General features: G+C 38.3%; 1 protein-coding gene across 3 annotated transcripts in view; it reads left to right on the plus strand.

Annotated features, from left to right (window-relative positions):
• The window catches only part of CACHD1 (cache domain containing 1), a 194,484-nt gene that overhangs the window by 150,836 nt on the left and 30,006 nt on the right, over window positions 1-13,642 (plus strand). For all 3 annotated transcript variants that reach the window (XR_001598688.2, XM_016159137.2, XM_036234798.1), the window contains exons 9-13: window positions 3,090-3,323; window positions 6,712-6,861; window positions 7,518-7,641; window positions 8,418-8,535; window positions 12,295-12,463. Coding sequence is in view for 2 of the 3 variants with exons in the window: in XM_016159137.2 (XP_016014623.2) it covers window positions 3,090-3,323; window positions 6,712-6,861; window positions 7,518-7,641; window positions 8,418-8,535; window positions 12,295-12,463 (795 nt within the window). In the remaining variant the exon portion in view is untranslated. The remainder of the gene's footprint in view (window positions 1-3,089; window positions 3,324-6,711; window positions 6,862-7,517; window positions 7,642-8,417; window positions 8,536-12,294; window positions 12,464-13,642) is intronic.

Below are 13,642 nucleotides of genomic sequence, written 5' to 3' on the forward strand. Positions count from 1 at the left end.
TACTCTGCCATCTTGACCCAGTGGTTTCTGACCAGCATGATTCTTTTCCAGATGTTTTGTGGACCACACATGGAAAAACACAAGGTGTGTGGTCTAGAGGTTCCAAGTTCCAGTCTCCATTTATTGGCCATGTTGCTTATGGCAAGTTAGTTACTTAATCTCTTTAGATCTTCAGAGGGTAGCCGTGATAATAATAAATAACATATGATATGTTTAAAGTTCCTAACACACTACCTGGTAAATAACAGATCTTTAAGGCTAATTTAAGGATAAATGAAAGATTGTATGATTTCCTGTCTCAGTACAGCTTAGAGGCAGAGATGCTTCTCTCTCACCGTGGTTTAGGCCAGCTCTCTGTTCCAAGTCCCCCAGCATGTTATGCTCACTACTATAAAGCACTTTCCACTTTACACTGAAGCCATGTGCTCACATATGTATTGTTCTCTCCCCCTTCTCCCTCTACTTTCCACAAAAATGTGAGCTGCTCAGACATGAGCAGGGTCTTAGTTTTCTTGTATTCTGAGCAGTGAGCACAGCTGAGGTGGGCAGAGATGGCTTGTGTTGGCCTGGGCCACAAACTTTTCACATTATCTCTGGGTGCCAGTCGCTCTGATGGTTTAGCTTCTTTCACTCTTAGGAGGCAGGAAGGGATAGAGGGAGGGAGGAAGGAAAGTAAAATTTATTGAGCCTACAGTGCCAACCTAGTACACTGAGGTTCTGTGTTATACAAAATCCCTGTCCTTAGGAAACTTATAACCCAATGAGAAAGACAGTCAAGACAAATGAATTAAATGCTTTAATACAGGAGTAAGGAACCATAAAATGAAGTGTTCACTTCTTCTTTTCCGTTCGATTTGAAAGTCATCTTACACAGATACTTAGTAAAGAAGCTTCCTTGCTAGCACCCACCTCATCACTGGTCCTAAATTTTCCCGCTAAAATACCTGTGTACCTTTCTGTGCCCTGGTAATTCCTTTCTTTAAAATCTCTGGTTACTTCCCTCTAACCATCCTTATCTCTTTTCTCCCTTTAATCTAGTCAGACACACAGCTCCCTCCCTCCAAATGCCATCTCTGAGCATTAATGACTGGGGCTGTTGACATATTCCCTCACTCTGTCAATCAGGTTCCAAATAGGGAAGAACTGTTATGAGAATTTTGGTATAACAAATTTATTATCATAATTAGAATGTGCATAATTGTGAGGAAAACTGGAACCATCAAGATTCAAAAAGAAGAGTTAACGACTTTCAGTTTGGTATCCCGCTCTGGTGTGGGTAGACAGGTTGAAGCTTGCAGGGATGTCTGGAAGCCAGGAGCATTGAAGACCATTTAGAAGGTCTGATGTAGAAGTCTGTGAGCAGTTGGTGGTTCTTCATGGCTGCTACCCCGTGAGCTCTCAGTGAAGCATCTGGAATGGGCCTTGGGTTGCCCCTTGGTGAGCAAGCTCGCAGCTGGGTAAGGGAACCATATGCAGATTAGAGAAGAGTGTGACAAAACTGGAACATTCTGGTCCCTCTGTGTCTGTTTCTCACTTTGCCTCTCAAATTTCACACTTCACTTTTGGCCGCCTTTAACCTGGAATCATAAAGGAAAGGGGATTCTGGCAAATGGAGTTTCCAGCATGACCATATTAATGACAGAACCGTCCAGCACACTTCCAAGTCTTCTATCCTGCTGACCCTGCTGCCACCCCTGCACACCATTCATGATGGAGTGACGCAAAGACCCCAGGCTTTGATAACCTGCCATGTCACACCGTTCTTTGCCTAGTAGATGTTCCTGTTTATTACTTTACTTTCACATTTTGAGAGAACCAAGCAGTACATGACAAAGAAAGGAAATGTATGTATTGCCTTGAGTTGTTTCCTTTCATCATTCACCTCTGTGAGTGTCTGAGCTTCTCAAGGGTATATGGTCAGGGATCAGTCACACTTTATTTGTTGTCTCTTACTCTGTAGTGTGCCATTCAGCAACCCCATTTCAACTCTGTCAAGCGAAGGGAACATGAGTCTGGTTCTGACTTCCCTTTAGCATTGCACGAGTGGACCAAAATTAGGTTACTTAAATACAATGTGTTAAGAAAGAAGTTACAACCATTTAATCCTGCCATGACTTTAGAAATAGACTTCCAGGGTTAGAAGCTATACACTTCCTATTTAGAAATGATAAAGTCATATAAAGTAGGTAAACCACAAACTTCAGATTTTTTTAAATGACTAAATAGTTCAAGAAAATGAGGCAAAGCCTTTTTAAAACTCATTCGTAGAATCTCAGTAGTGATTGAAATCATTTGAATTTGTTTACAGTGGTACCCACATAGGATCAGTTACTAATCCTTTTGACTGTGTTCCAACAATAGCAAACTCAAAATGTTAAAAAGGTTTATTAAATTTATTTTTGTGCTATAGATTACAGATGTTGTAGAACAATACATCCCAGTATGCCTAAATCTTTTACAAAGTTTTAAAACCCTCTAAACATAAAAAATATACATTTAATAAATCAAGTCCAGTATTTTCCTAACAATATCAAGCATTGAAAACATTTGTAATTAAAATGAGTTTAAAGACAGAGGTTTTGGAGGCATCACTAAATGCAATCCATAATTCATTTAGTTGCATGAGACTTTGGCAAGCGTTTAATAGGCAAAAAGATCAATAAAATGGTGAACCTCTCTTCTAAACTCTCAACTTCATCTACTAATTTAAATTAAATACAGATTTGTTAATCATGACTTTTGCCTTCAGATATTAAATGCAGAAAAATAATTTACATTTCATAATTAAACTGTAAGGGGAGAACATGTCTCTGCAGAATGGGGCTCTTTTATTTACTCATGTGGTTTTCATCATTGCCTTTTGAAGGATCCCTTCACCCTCTTGTCTCTTCGAGGAAAGACCATGCCTGGGGCTTTGTTCCTCAGCAAGACCTGGTGTCCTGAGCCCTGACTATCTCTGCAAAGGCCCCCTTGGCAGAGGGGTCATCATTTTGCAGAGGTATTATAAGACCTCATCCATGCCCTTATTAAATCTACATGGCAAGGTTATTGTAAGCTTTACATTGTCCTCCCTTGGCTTTCCATTTCAGATGGGGTGACTGGTTTGAAAGAGCTGGCTTTCCTGAGAGATTTGGCTGAACAAAACTCAGGGAAATATGGCGTGCTGGACCGGACAGCCTTGCCTGTGATTAAGGGTAGCATGATGGTGCTGAACCAGCTGAGTAACCTGGAGACCACAGTCGGCAGGTTTTATACCAACCTTCCCAACCGAATGATCGATGAAGCTGTCTTCAGCCTACCCTTCTCTGATGAGATGGGAGATGGTGAGTTTGGAAAAAACTTCCTGCTGTGAAAGAGGGGAAAAGAAGTGGACATGAGCTCACCAAGAGAGTACCTTTCAAATGTTAAATACTTGCACGTGATCATTAGATGGTCCGGGCACGCAAGAGAGTGGACATTTCCTTCTTTTGTCCAAGGGTTGCATAGCCCTCTGCCATTGATTGGTCTGGTAGCACTTTGTTCTAGAGCAGAAATCCCCAGCCCTATTTCTTCCTCGTTGCCCAGACTCAGTCAGCATAATAGGTATATATATCTACTGGAGAGGCTTTGTGAGGATTTCCCAGTATTCAAAAATTAGTGAACTGGAACCAAAGAGTAAATTTGCATAGCAGGTGGTAAATAAAACTCAGAAGTGCTTAGGATTTAGCCTCAAAGACAAGGCGCCATGGTACAGTCCAACACATACAGGCTCGGCAAGAGAGAATTTCAAATCCCACCCTACCACTTAAGTTGTTGTCCTTGGTAATTTATTTAATCTCATTAAATCCATTTGGTCATCTGTTAAAAGTATAAAAGCATCTTTCATGTAATAAGTCTTTCGAGTTATTAGGATTGTAAGATTTATTAATGCCTGGCATACCTCTCAATAATTAGTTCTCTTTTTTGTGTGTGTTCTTTATTTTATTTTTCTTTTTGTTATTATTACGGTTGTTCCTATCATCATCCTGATATCACAAGTTACCCATAATATGATGTTGGGTAAAATGTTTAACCTTCACAGTATTTTTTGGTATATAAAATGGGAAAAATAATATTTCCCTCAAGGTAGTTGTAAATAGTAAATGCACTAATATATGTAAAGCATCTAGAATAATGCCTGACCAACAGGTAAAAGAACATTTTCTTGCTTATCCATTTTCACACATCCTTCCTTCTCATCTTTCTTGACAGAGAAGGTTGAAGAGGCAGCTAATTACTGGCTAGACAGACACCATCACCACACGACATTTTATTTTCATGTCCCATTAACTAGAGACTCTCACAGATACTCAGAGAAAACTCATGTATAAAAAGTAAGAAGCCTATGGAGAGCACGTTTTCTAGAAATTAGGTAAACATGTTATTTCTGGAAGGAAGAAATATAGTACCTGCTGCTCCACTCCAATTTGTTACCCTTCCTATTTCTGACAGGGCTCACAGATGTGTATAGAATAGAAACTCCCACCTGTAGATACAGTTATTTCTTTTTATAGGAAAATGTCAAGTCTTAGATTCAAGTGATTTCTTATACATTTAACCAAAATTATTGAGTACCAGCCAACATTTGTGTCAGACAGTGTTGGATAAGATACACACCCCTCCCTTAGCAAGTGTTTAAGTCTGATAAGAGAAAGACAGAATCAGTAAGTTCAGTTAACATCCATCACCTCACGTAGTTACAATTTATTTTCTTGCGATGAGAACTTTTAAGATCTCTCAGCAACTTTCAAATATACAATACAGTATTGTTACCTATAGTCATCATGATATACATTACATCCCTAGAACTTATTTATCTTGTAAATGAGCATAACTCTTCAGAAAGTTTTGCAGTGTTGTATCCACTTCCTCCTATCAGGTGATGCCTTTAATTGGTCTTGGCAATCATAGCAACTTAATAATACTTTGTCAGTGGTTCCCAACCTTTTTGGCACCAGGAACCAATGCTTCTATGAGAATCTAATGCCTGATGATCTGAGGTGCAGCTGAGGTGGTGATGCTCACGCTGGGAAGCGGCTACAAATACAGTTGAAACTTCCCTTGCTTGCCTGCTACTCACCTCCTGCTCTGTGACTAGGTTCCTGACCGGCCAAGGACCTGTACCAATCCGTGTCGCAGGGATTGGGGACCCCTGCTTTAAGTGGACATCATACACAGTTCTCTGTGTGGAAGCCTATCCTTTGGAGCAATCTTTCAGGGTATCCAAATACCCTTTCTCCATATTCATAAAAGAATGGCTTTTTGATGTGCTGCTCAGGCATGAATGTGCCCTCCAGCGCACATAAAAGAGCAAGGTGGAGAGAAACTATCCATCTTTCTATTTTGAATTTTCTTTAGCGCCACAGGATTGTAGAATTGTTAGGGGTCTTAGGGGTCATTTTGTCTCAGCTCCCCATCTGACACATGAAGAGTCTCATCCAGAGAATGGCACAACTTAACCCAACTCAGGAGTAAAACTAGGAGGAAAGCCCAGCAGTCCTGACGCTCAGGGCTGTGCATTGACCCACTGTTCACGCTCTTCCCTTGTGTGCATTTTCCTCCCCTCTGCTTCCCCCTTTCTGTAGCTATTTTATTGTTTTTGTATGGCCTCTGAGCTAAGTATGGTTTTTATCCTACTTAAGATTTGTTTTAAAAAAAGGAAAAAGATATATGCAACAGAGATTATATGGCCCACAAAGCCTAAAATATTTACTGTTTGACTCTTTACATAAAAGTTTGTAAACGCCTGGCCCAAACGACAACAAATACATTCCTTTGGAAACTTGATATCTCCTTTAGCTACTCAGAGTTCTAAGTGGTCAGATAATAAGATACTGTGCCTTTCTAAGTTTTTTTCTCTCCATCTTCCTCTTTTTGGATAGGAAACATTAATGAAACATAGTACCTCATAAACTTTCCGTTATCCATAATCTCTTTCCATCCAAGAACCTACAGAAATCATTATAGCAGTTACTACTGTGTTCTTTAAACAGATGTGAAAATCAAAGCTCGGAGAAGTTATGTCCTATGTCATATGTACAATACATAAGGAGCATAGCCAGGCTAGAACCCAGATGTTTAGATATCTTGTCCAGTGGTCTTTCAAGTTCAGCTGAAATTTTCATACTCCAGGAAGTAGAAGGATATATTAAGTGCTGCTGATGTTTTGTACTGGTCTGGAACGTTGTGTCCTTTTAGGCGAAAAATAGTGGAAAATGTATAAATTGCCTCAATATAAACTAATTGAGATACTTGAAACCCCAGAAGACTCTATTTCTCTTGTACTCTCACTCACTCATGTTGTCGGCAAAGGCAGTGGTTGGTTACGGGATCACACAGGAAACTTTTCTTCTGAGCAAAATTGAGGTGGCTGATATTAGCCTTCATAACTCACTAGAGCAGCGGCCAACATTTTTGGCACCAAGGACCAGTGCTCCTATAAGAACCTATTGCCTAATGATCTGAGGTGGAGCTGAGGTGATGATGCTAGCCCTGGGGAGCAGCTGCAAATACAGATGAAGAATCGCTTGCTGGTCCACCACTCATCTCCTGTTGTGCTGCCCAGTTCCTAACAGGCCATGGACCAGTACTGGTCCACGGCCTGGGTATTGGGGACCCTTGCACTAGAGCACAGCTCCAGTCTTTATTTTTCTCCACTATCCTTTGGAATATTTTTTTGTTTTCAACCCATAGGTTTGATAATGACTGTGAGTAAACCCTGCTATTTCGGAAACCTACTTCTGGGAATTGTAGGTGTGGACGTGAACCTGGCATATATCCTCGAAGACGTGACGTATTACCAAGACTCTTTGGCTTCCTATACTTTTCTCATAGATGACAAAGGTAATCTGCTAAAAATTAATCATAGGAAAAAGTAATTTCTTTAGCAACCTGAAAAAAATAACCTGTAGATATTCTGATACTAACAAAGTAGAAAATGAATGTATTTATTAAAAAACAGTGTGACTAGGACTACTATTTGTAGTAGAACATCACAGAGGCGGCAGAATGAATCTAAAAATTATGCGTGTGTTTCTATGTTGTGTTGAGGGGTAGATAACAGTTATTTATAACATCAAGATATTAGACTTAAGGATAGAATGACACATAGAAAGTGATCCTTTGGATTGTTCTTTGGTTGTTTTTTTTGTTTTTGATCTGTACTGTTATCTTTAGATTTATTGGGATTAAGATTCATATGATAGATTAGAACATTTTATTAAATGAAGGCCAAATGACCAATACCTCCAAAATATTCTGGATTAGACAGATGCTTGATAATTTAAGACATATTTCTACACTTAAAGAGTTTTATCCAAGAACACATTAAACAAGTTCAGTTTTTATTGGACTGGTCAGTTACATACTGAGAAACTGAGTATTAGGCATCTGTCTCAGTATCCCACCTTTCAAACCAATGATAGGCACGTTTATTAGATTCAGTACTTACTTCCTACAACATGTTTCCCATAACCTGTGTTTTTCTTTTCTTATTTCAGGGTATACACTTATGCACCCATCTCTTACCAGACCATATTTATTATCAGAACCGCCTCTTCACACTGACATCATTCATTATGAAAATATCCCAAAATTTGAATTGGTTCGGCAAAATATCCTAAGGTAAGACAAAAATGAGGGTTGTAGTATTTTGTTTTTCTCTGAGAATAGGACCCTTCTAGGTCAGATATGAGTGTTTATTATAAGACCTAAAATAAGTGTAAATTATTTTAATGTTATCAAAAGTATACTCAGTGATTTGTTTTCCTAAGAATAGTAGCCAAAAATATTTACTTTGAATAACAATTAAAGTCTCTTAGAACTATCAAATTCTATGTTTACATTGGCTTTAATTGTAAAATCAGATGTATGTTATCTCATTTAAAGAAATACTCCTGTTGTACCAAATTGAAAAATGATGGCAAAATAAAAGGTTAAGTTCAGGACCAACTCGACAGTATGCCAAAAAAATAGCTTGGCAAAGTAGTGTCTATTCCAAGTTGACAGCACAATCATATATAACGTTTTCTCTTGAAATAAAGAACAGATTGGATTTTTTCCAACCACGATACATTATTCTGGCAGATGGTAACCTTTAGAGAAACAGGTCTTTGTGTTCATTGGTTGTAAAGTAATGACTGAGTGATTCGAGATGACTTAGTTTCTGGAAAGAATTAGAATTGGGGGGCAGGGGTGGAAAGTAAGGAATGTTTTCTAGTGCAGAACTGACATGATACTTTTATAAAATCGAAAATCTCACATCTCTTTCAAAAGTGATGTGCTTCATTGCTTTTCAAAATCAGGAGGTGATCATTGACTCACAGCTTCTTCCCAGCCTTTAATTAAGTGCTTAATTTTATCTTGTGCCTGAAAATATTTCATTCTGCTTGCCAATGCAGCCTCCCTCTGGGCAGCCAGATTATCGCAGTGCCTGTGAACTCATCCCTGTCCTGGCACATAAACAAGCTGAGAGAAACCAGGAAGGAGGCCTACAATGTCAGCTACGCCTGGAAGATGGTGAGTGAGAAGAAGTCACCTCTGCCCGAGCCTCTCAGGGTGCAGTGCTCTTCCTCATGCAGGAATTCTAGGGCACTTAGGTCGGATAATGTTACTGATTAGTTTAAAAGTGATTGGAAAAAAAGGAGATCCCACAGATGTTTTACCATTTTCCTTATAAAGTTAATCACAGTTCACGATGAATAAATCAAGCCCTATAAAAGGATATAAAGTAGATAGTAAACTATGCCCTACTCTCCCTCCTGCCTTTGACCTCCCATTCCCCAGAAGTAGCCACTTTGATCAGTTTCCAGGAAATTTTTATTCACACATAAGTATATATACACATATATAGTGTGTGTGTGTGTGTGTGTGTGTGTGTGTGTGTGTGTGTTTTCCATGTGCATGCACCTTTAATGTCTATGTGGTATTGCATTATATAGATGGACCAAATTTTCTTTAACAGTCGCCTATTGATACACATTTAAGTTGTGTCCAGTTAGTTTTGTCATTTTAAACTGAGATTGTGGAAGTTAGGAATTAAATAGGAGATGTGAAAGCATAAATGCTCTCTACTGATGTATTCCAAGAAAAAAAAAACTTGTAGATTAGCAATTGGATTATTCAGATTTACCATAAGCAGATTGGACATTCTCACCATAACTTGTGGTATCCACCACAGCTTTCTTTTACCAGCCTTATTCAGATAGTAGGCCATAAAGAATCATAGAAATAGAACTGAACACATACTGTCCATATTCCTTATGTCTCTGTCCTTTACTCCATCCTGCGAGCATATAACAAATGTTGTTATGAGGCCCTTGATATTTTAAATGACCAAAAGAAGAGTGGGCTTTCATTTTTATTGTTGAATTTTAATCATTAAATTTCAAATGCAGTCATACTTGAGATTCCCTTGAATGGCTGAATCTGGTATTTAACTTTTTGACTCCAAATGGATCTATTTAATCCTCCCTTTAAGAACTACTTATTGAACATTTACTGTGAGCTAGGAAGAGTAAAGAAGAATGATACTCTCTCTTCTGTTATAGAGCATCCAGCCTAGTAGCGGATGCAGACAGTTAAAACAGGTCCATAAAGTATCTGGAATGGGAAGTAGCCAGCATGGTTGTAGGCCTGATTCTCCTCTGACTTTGTTTGGTTCTTAACACATCATTATGGCAATAGTGATTTCTACAATGGAAACAAAAGCAAAAATAAATAAATTAATAAAACTTTTTGAAAAACGTGTATAAGCTTAATTCTACTGGTATTTTATTTGATAATACAGATTTGAGGAGGGTCAAAGTCTGTTTTGAAATTCTGAGTCAGCTTGTTTTCAGGACTTATTTTTTGAATTATTGCACCATCTGCCATTATTTTTTTATATTTATGCAATATTTAAATAAAGATGAATTGCTTAATTTTCACATCAAGAAAGGGTTAGCCAGAAACCAGAATACTTGATTGAGAAATACTTTTGTATTTGAAATTGGAGCTTGTTTACCACTAGTAAACCCTGATTGAAAGCAACTCAATTATATCTTGGCAAAATAACTGTCTTGCTATTTGTTGGCATTAAAAAAAAAGGAAATGTAGCTATTTTTAAGCCCTTTTTTGTACAGTAAATAAATCCAATCTTAACATTTTGGAAAGAAGTATTTTCATATTAAGATAGTTTTTCTTCAGCGATACTGGTAAATTCTAGCCACTCTGCTTAGCCAAATTGAGTGTAATTAATCACTTCAAGTAGAAGTGTTAGTGTTCTCAGAGTTCCAAAATTGTCAAGAATGTCGCTATTGAGTGAAAAATTAAAGAGGTAATAAATAATGAGATTGAAGTTTAAAAGGCTGGTTACCTAGCAGTAAGAGTAAATATTTTTAAGCTCTCTTTAGTAACTTTAAGGTGAGTAGGTTCTCATCTTGTCCTCAGGAATAAAATGAATTCCTCTACTAAATATAATCCCAATAGATTTAGTTTATGCTGAGAATAATTGGTTAAACTGCTTAGCATTTATACATGTAGCAGATACTGATGGGTTATTTCACTGAATTAATTTAAATATAATGTGAGGGATTATGTTAGGAGCATTAAGAGATTACTACGCTGTCACTGTGTAACCTACGTCCATCTTTGAGCATTTGAGGAGGCTGCATGCTGTGCAGGAAAGAAGTATCGGCTATCGGAATGTATTACAAAATGCCTGTATTCCGCAGCCATGGTTCACTTCAAAACATGAATCCCATGAGCTGTTGGTGAAAAAATCCCAGTCATGGAGAGCTCTCAGATGAGGACACAATAGAAAGACCTGTATTGAAATCTGTTTTCCTTTCTAGCTGAGAACAATTGGTAAACATAACTATTTCTAAAGTATTGCTTTTAGAGGCTTGGGGTAACTTTTAAATTTTATTTTTATGATTTAATTCCATTTGACATACAATGTTAGTTTCAGGTGTACAACATAGTGATTAGACATGTATATCACTTAGAAAATGACCACTCTGATAAGCCTAGTACTTAGGGTGAATTTTTATTTTCCTCTTACACAATAGACCCAGTTATAAAATTATATTCCAGTCATTCTGGTAAAGTTTTTGTCTTTTGATTCCTTGGAATGTGAACACAGGAAACAAACTCAAAAGATGACTATGTGAGATGAGAAGAGGGGAAATGGTAAATGCCACTTTGGAACACCCTGTCATTTTCTAATTTGGTGGTGGAGGAAGAGGATTAAATTTGCTAATCCAATTGAATATCCTCGACAATACTTGAAAGCAATTCCCGGAAGATGCAAATTTCTCCTGTGTTTAAAAAGATTCTACAACCATCCTCATAAACCCTAAGTTATACTTTAACCTGTCTAGTTAAAAATGTCTTCTTGATCATTAAATAAACCTTTTTAGCTGCTTTAGTTCTACCTTAGCTGGTTATCTCTCTTCAGTTATTTACAAACCGTCTTTTAAACAGACTCTGTCCATCTTCTAATATATGAGGGACTTAAGTTTGGCTCTCTTGTATTTTTAAGTCAGGGAGCTAGAACTAAGTAGCTTGGCTTTTAATACTTCAGTGGACATCCTTCCTACCTAGTTTTATTCAAGCATTCCTCTGTAGGAGCAAGGTGAATTTGAAAGTACTCCTGTTTCCACGTTTGAGCTTAATCAATTAGGCTAAGCACATTGCCTACCCTGGTCTGAAATGACAAGTCACGCAGACTTTGCAAGGGAGCCACAGGGTTTGTACTTGTCACGAGTTGGAGATCCTGCTCATCTCCAACCAAGAAAAGAGAAAGTTGGAAATAGAATGAATAAATCAGATTCTACATGAGCTATTTATATGAATTCATAATTAACTTTTAAAATAGGCAGTTCTTGGAACACTGATTGCAAAACCAACTATGCATTTTAACATGCATCTCAAACTCAAACAGAAATAAGAGTTGTATGCTCCTGCCTTGTTCCAGCTTGTATCCATTAGCTTAAATAAGCAAAAGAGGACCAGGGTCCCTGTTTCAAAGGGACGAGATTTTCTAATCCTTTCATTAGCTCCATGGTTTTTTTTGTTATATACATTAATTTTCTTCTGTCATAAAGGAAAATATAAAATGTAACCTTTCGTCAGAGCTATTGTCTCTCACCCCATCTTCATGTCTTTGATACACTCATCTGATATTTTTCTATGTGGAATGAAGAAGACAGAGATAGCAGAAAATAATACAGGCAAAGTCACTATTCCCAGGAACCTTCATTTTCTCTATTCGAAATTCTTTATTGATTTTTCTAGGTACAAGACACTTCCTTTATTCTCTGTATCGTGGTGATACAACCGGAAATACCTGTCAAACAACTGAAGAACCTCAACACTGTCTCCAGCAGCAAGCTGCTGTACCACCGGCTGGACCTTTTGGGCCAGCCTAGTGCTTGCCTCCACTTCAAACAGCTGGCCACTCTAGGTAAAGCCCTTAATTTCTCAATTTCTTTTGTGGTCCTACTCATAGTAGCTCACTATAAATACCAGTTTGAATTTTTTTAAAAAGGAGAGAGAGGTTGAATGTCTGCAATGAGAGTTTGGGGAGGCAAACGTGAAAACAATTTGCCGCCTTGACTGGGATCAGATCTCCAGCAGACACTGAAATAAGGATTTATGGGTTGATGATTTATTAAGGATGGGCTCTCAGAAGAAACCAGTGAGGAGGTGTAATGTAAACAGGGTAAGGAAGGAGGAGAAAGCAAGCAAGAGTTTAATTTGGGGTGAAGTTCCAGCCTCAGCCTAATCCTGTAGGAGAGCTTTAGAGTGTAAAGTTTGCCCAGAGTTAGCCCAGACTCAAGAAAGGTGCTGGACTTTCATATTCCTTAGTCACTTTCAGCTTTCGGCTAGTGCTAGGCACAGGTTTTATTTAGTAGGCCAAAGAGTCGCAGGTTAAACACATGGACATAGGGATAAGGGGATATGGGAATTTGGGGGGGGAATACAGGGTGGAAGGTGGAGAAATAATAAATAAAAGGGGTCCCAGGGTCGCATACCTATATATCTATATAGCATATCCATATCTACCACAGGCTCCTTGTCTTCAAAACAGCTTAGGAAATACGCACATAATTCAAAGAAAGCAAAAGGGAACTGACATTTATTATGAACCAGGTATTGTACACTCATCATCTGGATTGACCTATTATAGTGGAGGACGTCAGAGTTTAGCAGAAATACATCCTGTCCCAAGGTAATACGGAAAGCAGCAAGGCTGAGATATGACTCATGCCCCTCCCATGCCATGATGCCACCTTTGTGTTGCATGCTGCCATGTGCCAGGTCCAAACAGGCATCCGTGGTGTATGTTGTAGATGCACCGCAATATAGTCACAGTTTTGTAAAACAGGTCTTCTCTTTTTCACTCCTGAGAATACTTAGGGTTCAAAAAAGTGAATAATTAAGAATCATTAGACACCTGGCAAACTGAGTGACAGGGGCACGGATAGGAAGGAGGATCAAGGATAGAAGTCAGCCTGTCTCCAGATTCTAAATGCGAGCGTTCGTGTTTTAGTTCCTCATTTAATTCCCTCCTTTGTAGTTTCTTTGTGGATATGAGATTAGCAGAGCAGGCCAGACTGAGTAGTCTCTTCTAGGACACATT

This window comes from Rousettus aegyptiacus, unplaced genomic scaffold (genome assembly GCF_014176215.1).
Source record: "Rousettus aegyptiacus isolate mRouAeg1 unplaced genomic scaffold, mRouAeg1.p scaffold_m13_p_1, whole genome shotgun sequence".
Taxonomy (NCBI): domain Eukaryota; kingdom Metazoa; phylum Chordata; class Mammalia; order Chiroptera; family Pteropodidae; genus Rousettus; species Rousettus aegyptiacus.